The following is a 24,188-nucleotide window of genomic DNA, read 5'->3' as shown; positions in this document are numbered from 1 at the left end:
AATTAATTATTGAAAATAGATAAAATATAAATATTTTCTTAAGAAATGTTTGATAACTATCTGGACATTATGAAGATTTCGTTTGTGAAATTTTAAAATTTTCTGATGCATAAAAGCATTTTTAATCTTAAAATGAAAATTACTTTGCATGCTGGACAGGCAACATGCGAAAAGAAAAAAGGCATGAGAAAAACATAGCTTAACAAACCTTAAGACTTGATAAAAATTTGATATTTTGAGTATGAAAGCATTGTAATGTTTACTGATAATCTGCCAGATTTTGTTAACATTCGCTAACTAATTTAAAAGTTATAGCATGAAAACTATAACAAGCACAAAATGGTTACAAGGTCAGTCCCAGGGACCAAGCCTGTGCTGAAAAGAGTTAATACACTTTGTGTATCATCACAAAATTTGGCAGACTTTTAGTAAACATTACATGTCTTCTGTAAACAAAAAATCAATTTTTTAGTGAAGTTTTTTACTAAAGATTTGTTGGTGAATATATTGTATTTCTATATACTAGTCCGAGTGAAAAGTGATTTCCACTTCCATGTTAAGATTACAAATACTTTTCTCCATCTCAAAAAACTCAAATTTTATTTGTGTAATCTCTGAAAACCCCTTAATAAATTTCAAACTTTATTTTCAATAAAACTTTATATATATTATCTGTTATTTTCTCTACCCTAACTTTCTACAAGATTGGTCACTTTGACCGACTTCATAACCACCTTTTTTCTCCTTTGTAGAATGACTTCAAATTGTAATATGAAATTACATATGTTTATCCTAAATAGCTTTAAACTCATAACAGTATACATGTATTTACAATTCAATTTTATTGTTTTATTGCCCTTTGAACCCTGTTCGTGCCATTATAAGTTATAAATCACTTGTCAAATGTGCAGCTCACTTTACACTATTGAATTACATAACTGATGAAAAAATTTTATTACTATTATTTATTTCACCTAATCTAACCTTAACTAACATAAAAGTCTCCTATTTTTACATTTTAGTTATGTATAATAAAGAATACACATAAGTACTTAGCTAGGGTCTTCTTTTTTTTCTTGTTTGCTATTGACTGTTGATAACACTCTACCTTACTTTTTTATACTAATGGTAGTACTGCACTAAATAATTTTTTATTCAATTAAATAATGCATCTAACAACACAGAATAATAATTGCAAAAAGCAGACAATGTCCCATAACTATCACAATTTTTCTGGGTTTCAAACTATGCGACAAGAGCCGTTAAAACATCATTTAAGCTAGTTGATGTGTTTCCTGTGTGAATCAAGCTTGAATTAAAAGCGAAGTTGACAAAAAAAAACAATGTAATATCATACATTATTTGATAGATGGAAACCTTGGCTTTCTATTGGTTATAAAGATTTTAGTATTAAATGTCAGAGAAAACTACTGGCAATTTCTGAGAGAATTTGAGAAGAGACATCTCATTGTCTATTTCATGGCTCTTTAACCAAATAAGATTGTTCATAGGTAATCAAGTTAGGTATCCAGCTCTACTTGCTAACTGTAAAGGTAACTACAAAAAATGTGTGTGAATTTATCTCCTTTAAACTTGTTTCATATAAATTCTTCTCATAACAAGAGTTCCTATTACTATTATTAATTGCTACTCAATTTTATTAATTGTATACCATTCAAGCGTAAATCATGTTTAAATGTTTCGATTGTACCAAATTATATTCTTCCAGATGAACTATCTGGTAACATGTTTCAGACAGGATATCACTAAATGGAATGATTTGTACAAACTTTGTGTTGCATGTTTCAGTTACTGTTCGTATCACATTTAAACTTTTTTCTTTTCCACTGACTCAAAAGGTTATGGTTTTAGTGTTGTCTGTCTGTAGAAATCTACTTTCCACATGTCAACTTGAATTCTATACAGCAGTTTTTAATTCAAATTCACATGTCATTTTCCTTGAGGCATTGGAAGAACCCTATTGATTTTAGAGTTAAAAGATCATAGGAAAACATAACCACAAAATATACACTCACCAAAACTAAACAAAAAGCTAATGTTTGGGTGGTTTAGCCATTTTGCTAATGACTGTTTTCTTGTATCAGGAGGAGTCTAAAAAGAGGAGGAGAGATTAAGAGAAGACCGTCTCTTCCTTTAAAGCAGATCTTCACATGCTTTGCATTGTTGTTTAAGAAAATTTTCTTGTCTAAGATAAGATCAGGTTTATGAGTGGATTTGAATTGTTTACTCTATTTTGCCTGGAATTTAATATTACTATTTTAACGTCTTGCTTAAGGTATTTTAAACTGTATTATTTTGCAGTGTTAAACTGGCATTGCTTTTGTTAATAAATATTATTGTGGAGGTTTGCAATAAGTAACCATTTTGAAATATATAAAATATTTTATTGTATGTCTGCAATAAAGTTTAATTTCTGTTGTGAACCAACAGTAAATAGTTAATGTGTATAGGTTTTATTTTTGGAAGAGAAGATAAAAGGAATTGTCATTAAAAAAAGTAAATACAAGCACTTGATAATCTTCATTACTGTATTGTTTAGCTACACAAGTTTGGTTATTTAACAATTTTTGGTGTATTAAATAAAAATTCAGTTTATGTTTAAAGTTGGTTTTCCTACTATTTTTTCTTACATGCTACACATTATCTTAATTTAAATACAATAATTATAGGTATAAAGAACTGACCAAGAAAACTGTGTGAAGTTAGTGGGGTTAATATCAGTAATTGGTGTTTATAATTTTTTGTGACTCATTAACCAACAAAGTTGTGGATCCACAAACAAGTTGGTGCATACATAGTCTAGAGAAGTGTGTAAAAAGCCAATGGGTTTAAGTGTGTGTATTACTGTATTGGGCTTGGAACATTATGGCTCAATGTTATGGCATTGATGAAATTAGAGAATGGGATAGCTGGAGATGCTACCTGTTTACTGGATACACAGGTAGTCCCACACATACTCAGGATAGTACTGTAGAAGCTCCAGTTATCACCAGAAAACCATAATGCAGGTCCTATTTCACCTGCAAATGTTTAAGGGATTGATGAAAAACATAGTGTTCAGATTTTACATCCAGTATCACCTTAAACCATTGATTGCTAAATTTCTTGTTTAACTGGATGGATATGTATACTATTCCTCCCCTACTTCTAAATTAATGCTGTTCTGTTCTGATCTTTTTTAATGTTATATCAGTAACAGTCAAAAACAAGGATATGACAATATGTTCATATGAAATTTAATAATGGAAAAATATTAATACAAAAACATTTTATTACACTCTTTCTAGTACAAAGAATCTGATAAATTTAACACAGATTTGTTAACTTACAATAACTTCACTGTTTCATGCAGTAGTAAACGAGAATAGTTTAAATAAGTAACATAACCTTATAAAAGTAAATGTTTTATTCAGGCTCTCACCACTCCTTGTTACAAATATATTAAGATGAAATTTAAGTCCTTTGCTATTCAACAGGCAAGATAGAGGGAGTTTTCTAGAGCAACTTCATAAAGAAATTCAGTGTTTCCTTATAACTGAAACATTCATATGAGCCAGAAATTTTGTTTTGGCTTTTTTGCTAAAGCCAAATTTATTTTAAGTCAACTTGCCAAATAGAATAACAATGAAGTGGTTAATACTTGTTGATTTTGCTTTGAATTAACAGACCACATGCAAGTTATAGTCATAAAAGAGAAAAAAAAAACTTGTAATATGTAATGGTACATGTAGGATTACACACACTATAAGAATTATTTGTGTTATAATACAGTAGCATGTCCCACCCATATACTTAGATTCACAGTCCTTGCCAAGGAAGAATGTACATATAGAGCACTTACTGTATAAAATGATAAAGTATGTAACACCTCAATAAAAGTAGAAAAAGTTTGCACAAGTAAGTGTTTATGAAAGCAACAGGCTTTAACACCACTCACAAATCAATCCAAAATAATACCCTGATCTGCACAGTAAAAGCTATGTTGCAAAACAGAACTCTTGATTCTGAAAATAAATAAATAGCTATATTCACAGCAATTCATACACTAATGGATTTTTGTGCATTCACATTGTTTAAATGTGGTTTTGGAAGTTGATATTCAAGTAAAGTGGAGAGTCTGTGAAAAGATTGTGCTTAAAATAACTTAACTGATACCCTAGGTAGAAATTAAGGGTGCACACTTAATACTGATCTTAATGCTTTTTCAAGAAGCTCGTTACAAGAGAAATGATGGTGTTGGGCAGTAATGTGTAATCATGACCATCTGGAGGAGCTTGACTGACAATAGAAGTAGCTTCTAGGGAAGAAACACCAAGAATATTATTCTTATGAAAGTCCAATTAACTCCCAGTATAAGTTATATTTTGTAAGTATACCAGACAATGTAGGAAAGAGTGAAATGCTTGAGTTGTAACATTTCTTTTGCAATGATGGGTAATCACACTTCAAGCTTCATTACTAGCTCTTATTAATATAACTATACTTCTTGTAAGAAACACAGCAACTTTGGAGTGACTATTTGAATATATTTTTTTTATCAATAAAAAACAACTATAAATACTTCAAATACCATGTTACATAGGAATAATTAATAATTTCACTAGGAAGTAAAAATGGCACATTATACATATAAACACAAGTATACAGACAATAAAATTCATGGGTCAGTAATAGAAATGATAAGCATCAAGGAGTATTTCTGGCATAAAAATAATTATGCTGACAGATTTTCGTTTTTATTGGAATGCAAAACAGTGTCATGGAAACTATACCTCAACTAAATATAGTGAAGGATATTGATTTTATAAGGATATTGATCTTATATGGTATTTAATTACTATGTCTACAAGCATTAATGCTTGTAGATATAGTAATTAAATACTATATAAAATCAATATCTTTAATGCTTGCAGACATAGTAATTAAATACCATATAAAATCAATATCCTTAATGCTTGAAGACATAGTAATTAAATACCATATAAAATCAATATCCTTAATGCTTGTAGACATAGTAATTAAATACCATATAAAATCAATATCCTTAATGCTTGAAGACATAGTAATTAAATACCATATAAAATCAATATCCTTAATGCTTGTAGACATAGTAATTAAATACCATATAAAATCAATATCTTTAATGCTTGCAGACATAGTAATTAAATACCATTAATTTGCCAATTTGTCAGATAAAAAAAAATATTTACATTACTAGAAAAGAACCCAGTCTACAAGCTGCTAAGATCATATTTGAGGGATGTCATGTTTTTCAGTATTCAAGATGTAGAATTTATGGGATTGGTCAGTCTGTGTTCCTGTTATACAAAACAGTAGAATTTTTGTCTTGGCACACACTTCAGGCAAGTACTGACTTTAGCCACTTTACAGCAACAAGTAAGCTTCATTGGGCCTTCCTGGCCATCTCTATCAACAGAACTCTCAAAAATCATGGAGAAAATAGCTTTATAGAGCTGAGGAACTAAATATTTTATTTTGTAATATGTTTTGTGAGGGATTTTAGAAGAGGATTATGGGTTCTACTCCCTTGTAGCCTGAAAACTAGTGCAAATTTGGCCACACCAGTGGGCAATTCAGATTCCAGGTATTGTAGAAAGTTCAAGCCTCTATTCAGAACCTAGAAAGAAAGGATATATTGGAAAGTTTTTTTTTGGGAATCAACCCATCAAAAATGTCTCACTGACTCATAGACTGGGTGTTAAAAGAAAAACTGTCTAGCAATCCAACTTGTTTAAAAATTGTTCTGAAGACGGGTTTATTGAGAAGAAAATTTTATAAACTGTCAGTCCACATGGTTTTAACTACTAGATATGTTATTCTGATAAACATGGCTTTAATAACAAGAATAAACTTGGGAAAAACCTAGAAGAGATCATCTTAGCAGGAATAAACAAAAGTACATGTGCAAAAGATGGCTTTGGCAGTGTCGTTTAGAGAAAAGTAAACAAACAGCCCTGTTGATTCTTCAAAACTAAGTAAGCTTTTTGTTTTTTAACTCTAAGGCTTATTGAGATAAAGCCCTTTTCTACTTTCGAAACTTCTTTGTTTGTCCGAATACCTAACTGACATAAGTATTCATATAGTATTAGTACAAACTTGTTAGGCTTAGCTTCATGCCCCTATTCTATTGTTAGGAATGTCTTGTTGAGATAGATGTTTATACAATTTTTAGAAAAGCTTACATTTGACAATTATTTGCTGTTTATTTTTTTAACAATTTAAACATGATACATCCAATTAGCACGCCTTGTTCGCATTAAATAATGTCAAGGAAACAGAAACAAACAATCACAAATAAAGAAGTCAATGCATTATAAGATATACCTCCAGCACAGTGTACTCAGCTATAGAATGACTAAGTATTGATCTTGAAAACACCAAGAGCCGTGGTAACTACTAGTAATATAACACTATATAAACAAATAATGAAATGTTATTTTCTAATCAAAAATGTTTTCCTTTCAACAAATACAAGAATTTAACCACTATCAATAACCTTATAAAAGTAATCATATTTAAAGTTATATAAAAAAAATGATGCATTTCTCAATTATGTATAAGATTGGTCAGATTTTAGACAGACTCTACTGTTGCATTATGAATAGTGGTCTTACCAAGTCAAAAAACGAGAGAAAATAAATTTTTCAACTTCCGTTAAAATGATTTTCATAGGTCTCAAAAAAACTTCACATTATTTTCTAAAAATCATTATAGGTAAGAAATTTAATCAAATTTCAACACCTGGGATAGCTTTGAGTGATTTTCTTTGCTGATTGTCGAATAATTGTATGTACACAAAGGGAATCTCTGATATGTAAAGTATTAACTGGTAAAAAGTTCATGAAAATATGATGAACAAACTGAAACAAGTTCAGAAAAATAGCTACTAATTAAAATTATTGCAAGAGAGAAAAAGAAATACACAGTGTTTTGGCCAAATAAATTATCATTTCTTTATGTTTCCATCTTTTTTTTATGTTTATTTGTTGATGCATTGCTACAGTTTGTTTACCCAAGTTACTAATATCATTCACTTTCTCAAGTTTAACATATTCTAACAAAGTCAGTATGTGGTTTAACAACTGAAGTCTTCACTCAGAAAACGTAAGGTTATATTGTTCCTTTATGTTTAGTAATCACATTGGCACAAACTATACAAATGGAAACAAATTCTTCCTAAAAATCTCACCTGTTTCTTTATAGGACTTGTAATTTGTTTTCACTTGTGTGCAGAATAACACTAATAATGTTGACACATCTACTCTTTCCATTAAAACTTATCTGACCTTTGTACACGAACATCACACCAAAGAAGTTAAATAACGAGAAATTTCACCTCAGTTTTTGGTCATATCATGATTAAACTGAAAATCTTTCAGTCTGAAATGAGGGGAAGTCTGAGTGTACAAAAATATAAGGAAACTGATACAATAATTATTATAATATGCTCAAAATAAATCTAATTCTTAATAATTAAAATTAAATCCACAGTTTTGTAGCTATAGATATATTAAAATACTTTTATGTTCATGGAAAAGTCCCCTTCACTCATCCATGTTCATTAATAATAATTGTGGGTAGAAAAAATATTGCTCTTCCCATTACTAACTGGAAGCCACCCAACTAGCAGGAACCCACTGTGGATCCATTTCAACCCGTTTTGTTGTAGCAATGAGCTCTTCTGTGGCTTTAACAATGTCATCATTAACAATTGTAACATCACACATGTGTCCATACAAAAACTCTATCTTGTGTGCACTGAAAATAATTTCATGGAATTCTTCATCCTGTTCACAGAAAAAGTAAAAAGTTAAGAAATTTAAACCACAAACATCTGTAAGTGTTATGCAATTTTTTTTTTCATAAGGTGACACTGTAATGGTTTTAGAGTATTTCATTCTTTTATGGCTATATTTCAATACAAATGGGCAATCTGACACAAAAAAATACTAACTATTCTTTCAGTGCAATAACAAATAAGTGGTGAAATTTTGTTTAAAAAAGAAAGCAACAACTGTCTTACTATTAAGAAGACTATGTTAACTATCTCAAAATGATTACTGGTTTTGGGCAATATGGTATTAAAGCTATTATATTACTTGTGAAAAACTTAATATTTTGCTTCATCAAAAATTAAAGACTAATATAATTTTTTTAAATCTGTATTACCACCATTTTACAGAGTTAAGATTTTTTTTGTAAGTATATTTACAGCTTTAAGTAGCAAGCATTCTATACTAGCTCAAAGATAGTTCATCTTATTAATAGTGAGATAAATTACTACCTTTTACATAAAATTAAACTTCAATTCAAATTTCATCAATTATTTATTATTAGCTTCCTGAAACAGTTGTACCACAAGAAAGCGTAGTAATTTTTTCTATTAGGTTGTATATTTTTCTTGAATTATTATAAATCAACCAATACTTCAATGGCACTGCTCCCAGGCAGGTATAACTGCCACTGAATAATCACTCAAAAATTATTAGAGAAATTAATAGACGAGAGAGAATTCAAACCCATAAAGCTGCTACCATCACTTAGTCAGATAGTTAGTCAGTCTTACACTGTAACACTGCCAGTCATTTACATTCAGTTTTGTCTCAAACTGTAACACTGCTAGTCATTTAGATTTAGTTTTGTCTCAAACTGTAACACTGCTAGTCCTTTATATTCAGTTTTGTCTCACACTGTAACACGGTTACTCTATATCACAGCCACAACCACCAATATCAATCATGTCTATTTGATGGTCTATATCACAGCCACAACCACCAATATCAATCATGTCTATTTGATGGTCTATATCACACCCACAACCACCAATATCAATCACGTCAGTTTGATGGTCTATATGACAGCCACAATCACCAAACTGACATGAGTGACCAAACTGACATGAGTGATATTGGTGATTGTGATATAGACCATCTGTGATGTAGACCATGTGAGTGATATTGGTTGTGGTTGTGACATAGACCATCAAACAGACATGATTGATATTGGTGGTTGTGGTTGTGACTGTGATGTAGACCATCAAACTGACATGAGTGATATTGGTGATTGTGATATAGACCATCAATCTGACATGAGTGACATTGGTGATTTTGGCTGTCATATAGACCATCAAACAGACATGATTGATATTGGTGGTTGTGGTTGTGATATAGACCATCAAACAGACATGATTGATATTGGTGATTGTGATATAGACCATGAATCTGACATGAGTGACATTGGTGATTGTGGCTGTCATGTAGACCATCAAACTGACATGAGTGATATTGGTGATTGTGACTGTGATATAGACCATCAAACTGACGTGAGTGATATTGGTTGTGGTTGTGACATAGACCATCAAACAGACATGATTGATATTGGTGGTTGTGGTTGTGATATAGACCATCAAACTGACGTGAGTGATGTTGGTGATTGTGACTGTGATGTAAACCACCAATATCAATCATGTCAGTTTGATGGTCTATATCACAGCCACAACCATCAATATTATTCATGTCTATTTGATGGTCTATGTCACAGCCACAACCACCAATATCATTCATGTCAGTTTGATAGTCTATGTCACAGCCACAACCACCAATATCAATCATGTGAGTTTGATGGTCTATATCACACCCACAACTACCAATATTATTCATGTCTGTTTGATGGTCTATATCACAGCTACAACCACCAATATCAATCATGTCTGTTTGATGGTCTATATCACAGCTACAACCACCAATGTCACTCATGTCAGTTTGATAGTCTATTTCACAGCTACAACCACCAATATCATTCATGTCAGTTTGATGGTCTATATGACAGCCACAATCACCAAAGTCACTCATGTCAGTTTGAAGGTCTACGTCACAACCACCAATATCAATTATGTCAGTTTGAAGGTCTATGTCACAACCACCAATTTCAATCATGTCAGTTTGATGGTCTATATCACAATCACCAATATCACTCATGTCAGTTTGATGGTCTACATCACAGCCACAATCACCAATGTCACTTATGTCAGTTTGATGGTTTATATCACAACCACAACCACCAATATCAGTCATGTATGTTTGATGGTTTATGTCACAACAACCAATATCAATCATGTCTCTTTGAAGGTCTACATCACAGCCACAACCTACACAGTTTGAGTTTCTTCAACAAATGTTTTCAATATCCTGCTAAATGGTTGAATTAAATTGTACTTACTGTAAATCCATGTGAACAGGTTTCATCAAATGTAGATCTTGCATTGGCTCTAATTCTTGTTTCTTTCAACTGATCCAAATGGGGGGGCTTGATGAATATAATGAATGGTTTCAATTCAGGAGTTCTCAACAACTTTAACGCCTATAAAACAATATATAGAAAAATAATTCAGTGTTATTTATTATGGTATGTAATGCCTATTGAGAATAAGCTTACGTAAATAACATTTTGACCAAGGCTTTGTATTGTCCCTGCCCAACAATCCTCGCATGTTTTCCTCAAGATGATGCTATGTTGTTCTTACTGGACACTTTTGAAAGGCCAGTAAAAGAAAATTTGTTAAAAATTATTAATTCTATTGTGATGTAATGTCACACAAGCAACTAATCTATAAATCACGATTGTATTTAGTGAAGCTAGCAAACACATTTAATAACAACTGACAAAAAGAATACGTTAACAAATGTACACACAAAAATATCAAGTACTTAATACAATCATCAGAAACAAACATTAACTGTAACCATTGGTTATTTTCAGACTTATAACTAAAATCAAAACATGACGAGAAATCCCCCTTAATATAAACAAAGTTTGAAGTAACTAAATCAAAACATGACTTGTTTCACATATACATCGAAATTCTCTTAATATAAACAAAGTTTCGAAGTTATTAAATCAAAACAAGTCTTGTTTCACATACACATGGATATGTAAATAAAGTTTTGAGGTTACTATTAAATTGTACATGAATGTCATGTTTTATACAGGAAGGATTAAACAAATATCCAAATGAATTTACCACAGATGGAAACAGACTTAACGCAAGTTTGTAATAAATTCTGAGAGTAATACAAAATTAATGGAAACTAATTTCTTGGGCTGAATAAAGAAAAGCAAAAAACAATCTTTTGTTCTCTCTTTTAATGACTTCATTCATATATGATAGTTCACTGCTAAACTTCCAAGACAACCTGGATTATTCTAGACATGTCTATCTACAATATGTGTTATATGTATATTAAAACTATTGCATCTTTACCTGTGGATGAGGGTTCATTACACAAGCATATCCAGCGTTTACTATGGAACGAACAGTCTCCACATTAGTTCCATACAGGTTGCCTTTGTACTCGCCGTGCTCAATGAAATGGCCAAAACCTATTTCCTCTTCCATAAACTCCCTTGATACAAAGTAATAATCTTTCCCATCCTCTTCCCATGGTTTTCTCGTTCTGCTAGTGTCTGAAATAATTCAACAGCTATATATATAATATACTTAGTCAGTATAACAAAAATTATTATTAAGTCTACTCGACAATTTCTACAGACTAACAACATAAAATTATATACTGTCTGATTGCACAACACAAAATAATATATTTTTGGTAAAGGCTCAAAGAATGAGAATGGTCTGGTCAATATTGCAAAAATTCCAGTCATAGAATTAATAAAACTTAAATACTATTTTAACTTTATCAATAACCTTTCAATTTGCCTATCTTTACTAATTCTAATGACCAATCCACAAATTAGTTTTGACATTTTAGCATTATGTTATATACCATATTGAAAAAAATCAATGTTTATTTGCAACAAGATTTTTAAATATGCTAACCAAATGTTTTCACAGTATGATCATTGTGAAGTTAAGGGTTAACACTACACATACCTTCCAACTGTACAGAATTAAGTGGGATTGTATCAAATTTGTCCCTTGACAAAAGCCTCCAAACTAGGTTCTTAAAAATGTGAAAATCTACCAAATCTTATAAACATCTTTATCGTGTTTATATTTCCCCCAGAATCTTAACTGCATACCACAAAAATTGCCCAAACTAAAGGAACTTATTACATTAGCCAATCATAGTGGTTCTTTTTTTATGGCACTTCCAGTAATCTCTTAACTACATTTTTGGCTTGAGTTACCAAATGCATATGGACCAGCTTAAGATAATACTTTATAAAATTTGAGTAAGCTTAAGAATGAATCAAAACTTTTCAAAATCAATAAATGTCACATTTTCTCCCAAAAGACATACTGACAGGTAGGTACATGACAGTACCAGTGTAGATGTTTCTTGTAGTCAGAAGAGTGGGGAACTTCAGCTGATTGCAAGATGAAACACTGTGAATACTGGAAAAGATAAGGGTAATGTTCTGATTGGACAATGATCTTAAGAATACTCAAAAAAAGAGTAGTAACAGGATAGAAGAATAGTTTTCCACATGATGTGCACCAAAGAATTTGGTTGAGACCTGAGTATTTCCACCGATTTTGCTGTAGAGCTGACAGGAACATCTTCAAATCATATGTAGAGTTCATTTTAATTTACCAAGTATCATTGTCGTCACAAAATCATACTCAAGTTTAAAGACAGTTCTGTCAAAAAGCTGAATCAATGCAAGTTAAAAATAAAAAAAGATATCTTATGTATAATTCCTCTAAGCCATTCTTGCATTACTAAAATTAACAGCGACTCAATTACAAGTCCTTCCCCCTTCTCCAGATTATCCAGATTTCCAGAATTTTTGGAGTTAGTGCCCCTGAAGATTTTGAACATACTGCTACTCTCAGGGACAATAAAAAAAAAACAGTAGCCATCCATATGCATATAGGACAACAATGATAAAGAAGAGAAGTCCATGTATCAAAATAAGCTATTCCTATTTTACAACATTACACTTCTTACTCAAACCTCTTTACAGCATATATTATGGAGGTTCTGTTTCCCCTTTTGTTTCTTACATCTTAACTTTTTAAACAGCTTTTCAATAACAACGATTAACAATTTGTGTGAGTATTAACTTCCGTCTTATGAACCAAAGTTATTTATTCTGGTGACTAAGTAATACAGCTCAATTTTCAACATTATCTCTTGTAAACCACTGCTGTGGAAAAACGTACGTTATATATTGTTGTTGTTTTTAGTGAAAAGCTACGTAATGAGCTATGTGCTCTTTTTCCACCACACAAAATCAAACCCAGGATTTTAGTGTTGTATGTCTACTGTAAAACTAAGATAATCAGATATATACATATATATACGTTCATACTTCGCAATTACAAATTTTAATCTATGTCTCTTACAATAAGTTTGTAATCATTTTTATGTGATCATACCACTTAATAATTAACAGAAAAATTTGTATGATCATATAGCCATATCAATATTCAATCAAGCATTCGTATAAAAGGCCAGTTTTCGACTGGCGACTGACTGCATGAATAAATTTCATAAAATTATTCTGTCATCTTATAAATGATGTCAGTTCGGGTTGATTAAAATTTTTTTTTAAATTTAAAACAATATCTGAACAAGTTTCTAACAAGAATAAAAGTAATGCCTAATCTATATATATATATATATAAAGATGAAATGTGTGTGTTTGTTTGCACCTTAACTACTCTGAGCATATTGGGCAAAACTCAACCAAAATTTGTATGTAAACACTATGAACTATGGAAAATGTCCAAAGGGGTTAAAATTGAACTTATCCCCATTTCCATTTTGTAAAGCCTAATGGTTAATTACTCCCAGCCTATTAAGTCAATCTCAAAGAAGCTTGGCAGGTTGATGTTTTAGACATTGTTGAATATTCTAAATGGATTCAAGGTCAAAGTATGAAAGTTGCTGGATCGTCTCTCAAACAACCATGCTTTTCTCATGGTCAGTGAGATGTAAGGTATTCAACGGTGGAATCACCTCTAAATCTTTATTTGTTGGTAGATGGAAAGCAAACAGTAAAAGCTGTTTATGAATAAGCTTTGTTATAACTTTAAAATTTTCAGAAAAAGTTTATGTTCAAGTTATTACTTTGAAACATATGATTTTTGTTAAACTTACACTTTTTTAATTAAATTCAAACATTCTCTGTCAGTTGATGGGTATTTCAGCTTGTCTTCAAATAAAAGATCATTTAAATGAGTCTATGCTCAATACTATAAATACATACGGGGTAGAGTCTATGCTCATTAATATAAATACATACAGGGTAGAGTTCATTACTACAAATACATACAGGGTATAGAGTCTATGTTCATTACTATAAATAAATACAGGGTAGAGTCTATGCTCATTAATATAAATACATACAGTGTAGAGTCTGTGCTCATTACTATAAATACGTACAAAGTAGAGTCTGTGCTCATTACTATAAATATGTACAATGTAGTCTGTGCTCATTACTATAAATACGTACTATGTAGAGTCTGTGCTCATGACTATAAATATGTACAATGTAGAGTCTGTGCTCATTAGTATAAATACATACAATGTAGCATCTGTGCTCATTACTATAAATACGTACAATGTAAAGTAAAAAAATATGTACAATGTAGAGTCTGTGCTCATTACTAAAAATATGTACAATGTAGAGTCTGTGCTCATGAATATAAATATGTGCAATGTACAGTCTGTACTAATTACTATTAATGTGTACAATGTAGAGTCTGCGCTCATTACTATAAATAGTTACAATGTAGCATCTGTGCTCATTACTATAAATACATACAATGTAAATTCAATGATTTTTACTATAAACACATACAATGTAGCATCTGTGCTCATTACTATAAATACATACAATGTAAATTCAATGCTTTTTACTATATACACTTACAATGTAGAATCAATGCTTATTACTATAAATACATACAGGGTAGAGTGTGCTCATTACTATAAATACGTACAATGTAGAGTCTGTGCTCATTACTATAAATACATAAAATGTAGAGTCAATGCTTATTACAATAAATACATAAAATGTAGAGTCAATGCTTATTACTATAAATACATAGCGGGTAGAGTCAATGCTTATTACTATAAATATATACAATGTAGAGTCAATGCTTATTACTATAAATACATAGCGGGTAGAGTCAATGCTTATTACTATAAATATATACAATGTAGAGTCAATGCTTATTACTATAAATAAATAAATACAATCTATAGTCACTGCTTATTACTACAAATGCATACCAGGAGAGTCTGTGCTCATTACTATATATACATACAATGTAGAGTCTGTACTCATTACTATATATACATACTATGCAGAGTCTGTGCTCATTACTATAAATACATACAATGTAAAGTCAATGCTTCTTACTATAAATACATACAGGTTAGAGTCAATGCTTATAACTATAAGTACATACAGTGTAGAGTCTGTGCTTATTATTATAAAGACATACCGGGTAGAATCAATGCTTATTACTATAAATACATACCGGGTGGAGTCAATGCTTATTACTATAAATACATAATGGGTAGAGTCAATGCTTATTACTATAAATACATAATGGGTAGAGTCAATGCTTATTACTATAAATACATATAATGTTGAGTCTGTGCTCATTACTATAAATACATACAATGTAGAATCTGTGCTCATTACTATAAATACGTACAATGTAGAGTCAATGCTTATAACTATAAATACATACAATGTAGAATCAATGCTTATTACTATAAAAACATACAGAATAGAGTCAATGCTCATTACTATAAATATATATCTGGTAGAGTCAATGCTTATTACTATAAATACATACGATGTGGAGTCAATGCTTATTCCTATAAGTACATACAGGGTAGAGTCAATGCTTATTACTATAAATACATACGATGTGGAGTCAATGCTTATTCCTATAAGTACATACAGGGTAGAGTCAATGCTTATTACTATAAATACATACAATGTAGAGTCTGTGCTTATTACTATACATACAGAGTAGAGTCTGTGCTTATTGCTATAAATACATACGAGGTACAGTGGTTTTATAGTGGTCAGGATCTGTTGCTAATAACCTTCTCTTTAGTTCATTTCTTCCAACACCAGGAGGCCCTAAAGAAAAAAACACTGAATGTTATATTTGAAGGAATTCAATATTTTCATTAACTTATTTTGAAAGAATTAATAAATGTCTACTTCTTCCTCTGTCAGTCATGCTCACTTGAATAACCACAATTACACACTGTCTCTTTCCTCCTTTATCAGTCACGTTCACTTGAATAACCACAATTACACACTGTCTGTTTCCTCCTCTGTTAGTCATGCTCACTTGAATAACCACAATTACACACTTTCTATTTCCTCCTCTATCATTCACGTTCACAATTACACACTGTTGTAACAAGCTTCAGTGGAAATGTTTCCACAACACAGCTGACAAACTTTCCATAGACTGTACGTAAACAACAGCATTTAAGGCCATGTTAAGAAAAATAAATGAACAAAGATTCACAATGGATCTGCATCAGAAGACTTGAAACTTTGTTTTCAGCAATCTTTCCCATAAAAACAACTTCTGAACTCTTGGCTTATGAGCCTTCAGAACTTTACTATATTTCTAATGCCCCCAAGCAATATGCCCAGCTTCATCACATTGGATGTTTGAGTACGATAAATCTGTTTGACAGCCAAAGCCTTCATTTTCCAGTTGAGGGTGTTGCTCCAGATTGGTCTGTGGTATAGTTTCTTTAGGAATCTTACTGAACAAATATCCTTCGTTTGAAAAGGCTATGAAATTTTCCCTCAGTCAAAATCCTAACCTAACTGTATTGTACTGTTGAATGTTCAAGAACATAATTCTCTCTTACACTTGCTATTAGATAAGAAACACAAAGAGCAGACAGAATTCCAGATATACTGAATTTCTTGTTTTTCATATATATATATTCTTTTTTTTGTAAAAGTAATTAAAAATGTAGAAATTAGAAACTTATTAGGTTAGGTAAGAAAGCTTAAATAAAAAAGAAAATTCTCATGATATTCAATATCCTGGCATGAGCACATCACATGGCATGATTGTTGTTCAATCACATATTTACACAGAGCTGTCTGGTTATGATAAATGGCTTTTAACGTAGTCTGAGAGGGTCTAAGAGCAGTTGTAAAGCAATAAAACAAAATGACCCAGATTTAAGAGTTTCTTAGCTTCGGCTGTAAAAATAGATAGTGTATAACTGTCTATTACAATATGAAGATGTTCTAGAAATAAAAACAGAGTAATCTAGATTTATTTCATAACAAGCTGAGGTACCTGTCCTTTGTCCAAGTTATGAACTAAAACAAGATATGTGGATGGATGCTATGATAAATAACACAAAAATCCTAATTTTTACACCACGTATTCATAAGATATTATTACAGTATTCATTTTTACTACACCAAAAGTTTTATGTAAGCTTTAACAACTCAATATGTATATACTTAAAACATGGTATACACTTTGTTATGGTCAGAGTGAGTTTGTAGGAAGAGGGAACAGCCAAAGTAGTGGTTTCTGTTACCCAGTTTCAACACCCGCCTCTTTATATCTTCCATATTGTTTCATGTGATTAATCAATTGACAGTCATTGGCCACAGAAGTGTCTTACAGGCCAAAGTTAAAAGTTAACAGGTCCAAGTAGGAAGTAGATATATCTCAAGAAATGGCTTTTCATATCATCCTTATGGTGGCTTTTGGAGTAGAAACTTCAGCTGAGTTTATGAATTATTGCGACAGTGGTGGCCATTTATTTTCATTGCATTCCTCTGTAGAGAGCACTAGTGCACACTGCACACATATATATATATATATATGTATATATATATATATATATATTTATTGTGTTACAGAAAATTTGTTATTTTTGGTGTAGGACATGGCACCATCTATGAATGTAGTTAACGTCAACCTACAAAGGTCATAAATGCTCAATAATGGCAATAATGGGAGGTGAAGAGGGCTGTAAACCCCTCACCAACATGCCCCTTTCTCCAAACTTTGGTTGAAATTGGCCCACCAACCTAGTAGTAGTTAGATAACAGACAGACACACAGATTTTTTTGTGCTTTATATATATTTATACATATAAAAAGAGAGAGAGATTTTAAACTTTTCATTTTACCCTACATTGAGGATTTCACTACGGTAAGTGTTGAGTAGAGAAAATAACAGATAGAATATGAAGTTCCAGTGAAAAAAATGTTGAGGTTTAGTTAGAAAGTTCTATAATTTATGTGAATGTAAGATGAAAAAAATGTATTTATATTTTTAGCATGAAAATTATCTTACACTTGGATCGATTCAGTAAAGGCTTCATAAATTTATAGACAAATCTTTAGTTAAATACTTACCAAAAACCTGATTTTCTGTATACAACAGACTTGTAATGTTTACTCAAAGACTGCTACATTTTGTAAAGATACACTTAATAAATTCAGAGTTAGGGTATGTATAGTTTCTTAGTTACAAGGAGAGTCAAATTGACCAAGTCCAAGTTTACAGAGTCAACTAATATGACATAATTATGACACTGCAGGGTCATTAGATCATAACACAGTCTTAACTTGACTTGAACAGAAGGATTTCAAAGTATCTGACAGAGTCCATGCTGTTACTGTTATGAACTTAAGGCTTTCTCTTCTGGTAGCTAGGTATTATAGGTAAATTATGGACTCTTCATCAGCCAAACCCATGTCACTATTCTATGAATTCTAACTATACAACAGTATTAACACCCATTTCATCTATAAAATGCTGCTGCTCTCACCCTAATTCTGTCTATTTGAAGATATCAACCAATTAGCATTGTGATTCGTATCTATTTATAAAATAAAACTGTACTATTTTAAAGTAAGTATTAAATGAATGATTTTCAATCCTTTTTTCAAATCATTTATGCAAAGTTACAAATTCTGTGACTTTAGGGTTTAAAATTAGTGTTTTAAAATTGTAGGTTTGGTAAACAACTTCATAAGTAATACCCTAAATGTTACACTTACCAATTAATATAATTGGCCTGTGTAGTCCAGGTCTTGGATATAGTTTTGCAACCTCTTCATAAGTTGCTAGTTCCTCCCTATCAAAATCTGTAATTTAAAGATTATTTAACTTTTCTACACAACAAAATATACACAGCATGACAAACAAACTTCTTTTACCTATGTAAATAAAATATACACTGCACTACAAATAAACTTCTTTATGTATGTAAATATAATATACACAGCACTACAACTAAACTGCTTTTACCTATGTAAATAAAATATACACAGCATTTCAACTAAACTTCTTTCACAAGATAATATAGCTTTACAAATATTTTTGTTTTATCTTATTAGACATGGAGGGTTAATTATATTTTATAAGAACTATATTCGAGGTGCCATACTACTTTTGAAACTACTTTTCTGAACCATAATCAATTTGATGATCATTATTATGTACTGTTACTCATGGACAGCAGCTTTACAGGCAACATTTAATCAAACAAATGTTCATGGATGTGCAGTCAGGTAACTTCAGAAATACATCCATAGAAATTAATTTCATTCTCCATCTGTGGGCTTCAACCCGACATAGCCTACATCTTCTTGGTACCATGGTCTCAAAGTACAGGAATTTTATCTTGTATAAATGGTATCAATACATTCTCCTTTTTCATCTCTGCTTTATTGTGGACTTTGCAAAGTCTTACATTTTCCACTGTCTGAGAAATTGACAAATCTGCAGCAATCATGAAGCCTAATGAAAAACTTTCTTTACTTTCTCTGTACCTTCTAGAAAAGTCCACATTGACTCACAATTGGTAGCAGATTTGTACCATGAATTAACCAACATTGCAACAAATGTTCATCTTTCATGTGCAAAGCATTTTCATACACTGTTTGTAATTTGTCTTTTCTCTCACCAAGGAGTTTAGGAAGCAGCTTGTGTACTTGTGGTTTGTGCTTTTTTATTATAATTATCTAGTGCACAGTTTTTACAATTTGTTAGCAATTATTTTATGGTTTGGTGGAGGGACTCCCTGGACAACAACTGTTCGTGATAGGTGTGCTGTTTTAATAGTCTGGCATTCTAATGTAGATATACAGATCTTCCCTTACTGTTGTTATTTACTAAGTTAAAGACAGTCACCTTTGAAACTTGTGTGCCCCAGACTTTGTAGTTGTTTGCTACATAGCCATCTTTTTGCTATAGCACATACTTCGAGGCAGAAGTTTCCCCAAGGTAACAGTTCACTTACAAGTGGTCAGGAATTCACTATGAACCAAAATATAGGTGTTAAGTGGAACCACATTTGAATATACAGTGGCAGATTACTGGATAAGCACATAGAGATCATTCTTATAAAATATGTGCACCTCCCCTCCTTTCTCTACACACACACACACACACGCACACATATATATATATTTCCTGTCTCAAACTAGTTTTGACAGTTAAAATGTATCTATCTTAACACACATTCTGAAAATATACAAGCTGCTCTAATTCATGCTTACGTACCATCATTTTCTGAAACATCGTACATGATTTTTTTCACTTTTCTTGATTTCTGTTCTTTTAAGCCTGGTGACTGACACCTTGGCAACACCTCTTTTTTTTTCAAGGAAAGATCCCTTATGGTAGCTATTCTCCTGTAATGTAAACATGGTTATTATATCAAGATAAATCACATGTGGCAAAATTTACAGCAGAAACCTTGTGACTTGCATATGTACATCAACACCAATAAAATAAACTGAAGTTATAAATGACTATTTCTGTAAATACTGTCATGCACTGGTCTCCCACCCAACTTCTTTAGAAGTTGGCAAATGTCTCTTGGATTTTCTGAGAAACAGGTCTTTATGACTTACTGAAGATAGTTCAGGGTGTATCCTAATATTAGTTCATAGTTACAAAAAACTTTTCTCCACTAAAACATTTTTCCCAGATAACAAAAACAGAAATGTTATTTTAAAACAAAGAAAAAAAAAGATACGAGAATAGTAATACAGCTGCTATATTTCACATCACCATTCCCAAGGTTTGAAATTCACGTATCCAACCCAAACAGTTCTTTCATCAATTACTTCTGCTGTTCTATTGGTAGTAATTTAAATACTAGAACAGCAGAACATGGAGATGCTCGTCACATGTCTACCAACATTTTAAAGATACAGAACGTTGTAATGAAAATAAAACTGTTAAAATTATTCGTCAAGAACCTAATATTAATGAACATAAAATAAAAAAAGCCATTTTAATAAAGGAATACAAACCTTTAATAAATAAAACACAAGGAATAGGTTTATACTTATGTTAGCTCAAGGTTAAATGGTTGACATAACTGAAAATAAAACTGTTAAAATTATTTGTTGAGAACCTAATATTAATAAATGTAAAATAAAAAAGCCATTTTGATAAAGGAATACAAACCTTTAATAAATAAAACACAAGGAATAGGTTTATACTTATGTTAGCTTAAGGTTATATGGTTGACATAACTGAAAATAAAACTGTTAAAATTATTTGTCGAGAACCTAATATTAATAAACGTAAAATAAAATAAGTCATTTTGATAAAGGAATACAAACCTTTAATAAATAAAACACAAGGAATAGGTTTATACTTATGTTAGCTCAAGGTTATATGGTTGTCATAACCAACTGGGTGTACTTAAGTGTTGTGTACAATTGTGCTGAGTATCTGATGATGTAATGTTAACGGTGGCATTTTGTTTTTAAATGATGAATTTTTTCTATCCCATTTTAGCTGTTTTCTAATTTTAACTTTATAGAAGTTTTATTTCAGAAATTTTGACAATTATTTCAATCAAATTAGCATTATTCATGTATAACAGAGAACAACTATTATTAACCCTACATGCACATGCTAAACTTGTAATCTATAATCACAAATCAAGAATAATAATAGTAGAGCTTTGCAATCAACTCAATTAATTGATATAATTCATTACATCAATTAGTGTTCCACAAAATATTCAATCAAAATTAGGGTTAAATCAATTAATATAACAAAAATAGTCAACTACTCAAAATTAAGGTTTCTGATTATCATTGTTATTGTTTAATCAAAATATTTCATTGACCAAAGTATTGCCATTACTATTTCCAAATATCATTTGTGATTAATTCAGGGTTGTTTAGCCTAATCAATTAGTGTCCAATTCACAAACATTATCAAGTAATTGACAACGGTTTTTCCAATTAATATTATTTTCACTTATTCCAACTAACCAAGTCTCAACAGAGAATAACTGATTTGTTGAATGTAAATGTTTAATGAGTCTGACAACCAATTGTCAAATTCCATCAAACACCCATCTCTAAATAATTTATTTACATGACAGTAATGAAAAAGAAAGAAATACATCCTGAAGAAAAAAATTAACAGGACATCAGTAGCACAAGTTCTTTAAAATGTTAAGCTTACTTTTACTGACTTATGTTTGTGTCGACATCAGCAGCACAAGTTCTATTAAAATGTTAAGCTTACTTTTATTGACTAATGTTTGTGATGACATCAGCAGCACAAGTTCTATTAAAATGTTAAGCTTACTTTTATTGATTTATGTTTGTGCCAACTTAATAAACTTAAGAACTTCATTAATATATCACAGACGTAGCTCCAGACAAATAGATTTATGATAAAAAAAATTGATATTTATTATTCATTGTGCATCAAGCTCATTGTTTCTCAGCTAAAGAACTTTCGAGACAAATCAAATGGAGCTAATATTACCTTTCTTGTAATTGTCGACTAGGTATAAGTCCAGCTCTAGAGTTTCTCTCACCCTCCCTCCTGGCCTGCCACCAATTGGGATCATCCTGATTGACTATATGTAAAATATCACCTTTACTAAATGGAAGACCTGCCTCTTTGCATGGAGCCTGGGGATCAAGAGAAGGGTCATAGGTGAAGTGAGCCCGCACTCGCACCCGACTTTCTCTTGCATGGAAAAAATCTTCTCCTGGCACCAGCTTAAAAGTGATGGTACCATCCTGTGTTTGCTGCTTTTCAAAAATAATACCATGGAAAGATCTAATTTGATAGTTTTAAATATACATATATAATAAACAGTATTGTACTAAACTTATGTCTTACTGCATTGAAAGTTCTACCCACTATGAAAAATATGAAATAAAAACAGCAACAACATGAAGCTTCATAAGCAGATGATGAAAGGAATATTGTATAATGGATATTTCCCAGGAATAAACTTTTATTGAGATGTACAACTATCTACATGTATAATAATGGTTGGAGATGGCTTGAATGGATAATGAAGAAAACTTTAATATAAGTTTAACGTAACAGCAAAACCTTGTTGAAACGTTGCACATTTGCTGTTATGTTAGACTTGTATTAAAGTTTTTCTTCATTACCCATTCAAACCGTCTCCAACCATTAGTAGTCTCAAAGTGGGTTCCTCGTCATCATATCTACATGTATGCATGCACACACACGAGTTGGTCAGGATGACCATATTCACAACATGCGGGTTAGTATTTTCTAACTTTTAACCAATTTATCTAAGCCTCTGTTTCTTTAAAAAATATTACCACAAAATCACTATTTTTTGAGAAAACTGTAACTTAAGAGTGGAGAGGAAGTTAAGTGTTCACACACAGAAAAATATTGTTTACATTTTGAAAAACAAACCATATTTTTATGCAGAATTGATGCAATATTAACACCTTTTTGTGATTCTTTTTTGTTCCCAAAAAGTTTTGATTTTTAAATACTTTCAGCTACAAGAAATTGTTTCAAAAACTCCTTAAGCTTATTTATGATAAATAAATGAATTAATAAAAAAATATTACACAAAAATATAACAGAATCCAATTGATATCTTGGAAGAGATATGAATTCTTTCCAGTTTCTTTCATACATTGTAATGATGGATGGATAAATAAATAAATATGACCCTGTGCTCTCTAATTTCCAACTAAAGGTCATACATAGCTCCAACACAGACAATAGTGTATTTTACAACAGATCTACAGCAAGTGAACGTCATTTACGAGTACAAGTGTAATAAAAGAGACTGCGAGCTCCTGGCAAACGCCTCCTACATCGGAATGACTACCACAACCCTGTCAAGACACCTAACAATGCACCTACAAAATGGAGCCATCAAAGA

The 24,188-nt window shown here is 31.2% G+C and overlaps 2 protein-coding genes across 6 annotated transcripts in view; one reads left to right on the top strand and one right to left on the bottom strand.

Moving 5' to 3' along the window:
• Positions 1-2,624, top strand: part of LOC106475394 (probable Bax inhibitor 1) — a 37,492-nt gene extending 34,868 nt beyond the window's left edge. The window contains exon 8 of the mRNA XM_013936079.2: positions 2,106-2,624. Coding sequence (XP_013791533.1) covers positions 2,106-2,135 — 30 coding nt within the window. The 3' untranslated portion in view covers positions 2,136-2,624. The remainder of the gene's footprint in view (positions 1-2,105) is intronic.
• A 2,286-nt stretch (positions 2,625-4,910) lies between these two features.
• The window catches only part of LOC106475335 (MAGUK p55 subfamily member 7-like), a 39,891-nt gene continuing 20,613 nt past the window's right edge, over positions 4,911-24,188 (bottom strand). For 3 of the 5 annotated variants that reach the window (XM_022380641.1, XM_022380632.1, XM_022380637.1), the window contains exons 10-16: positions 22,787-23,058; positions 20,546-20,676; positions 19,039-19,125; positions 16,033-16,113; positions 11,303-11,505; positions 10,261-10,401; positions 4,911-7,829 (exon numbers count right to left, since the gene is read on the bottom strand). In XM_022380641.1, coding sequence (XP_022236349.1) covers positions 7,647-7,829; positions 10,261-10,401; positions 11,303-11,505; positions 16,033-16,113; positions 19,039-19,125; positions 20,546-20,676; positions 22,787-23,058 — 1,098 coding nt within the window. In that variant the 3' untranslated portion in view covers positions 4,911-7,646. The remainder of the gene's footprint in view (positions 7,830-10,260; positions 10,402-11,302; positions 11,506-16,032; positions 16,114-19,038; positions 19,126-20,545; positions 20,677-22,786; positions 23,059-24,188) is intronic. The other 2 variants (XM_022380651.1, XM_022380648.1) reach the window with 2 other exon arrangements.

This window comes from Limulus polyphemus, unplaced genomic scaffold (assembly GCF_000517525.1).
Source record: "Limulus polyphemus unplaced genomic scaffold, Limulus_polyphemus-2.1.2 Scaffold146, whole genome shotgun sequence".
NCBI classification, from domain to species: domain Eukaryota; kingdom Metazoa; phylum Arthropoda; class Merostomata; order Xiphosura; family Limulidae; genus Limulus; species Limulus polyphemus.
Note: the sequence above shows the minus strand (reverse complement) of the source record. Positions and strands in the feature narration are given on the sequence as shown.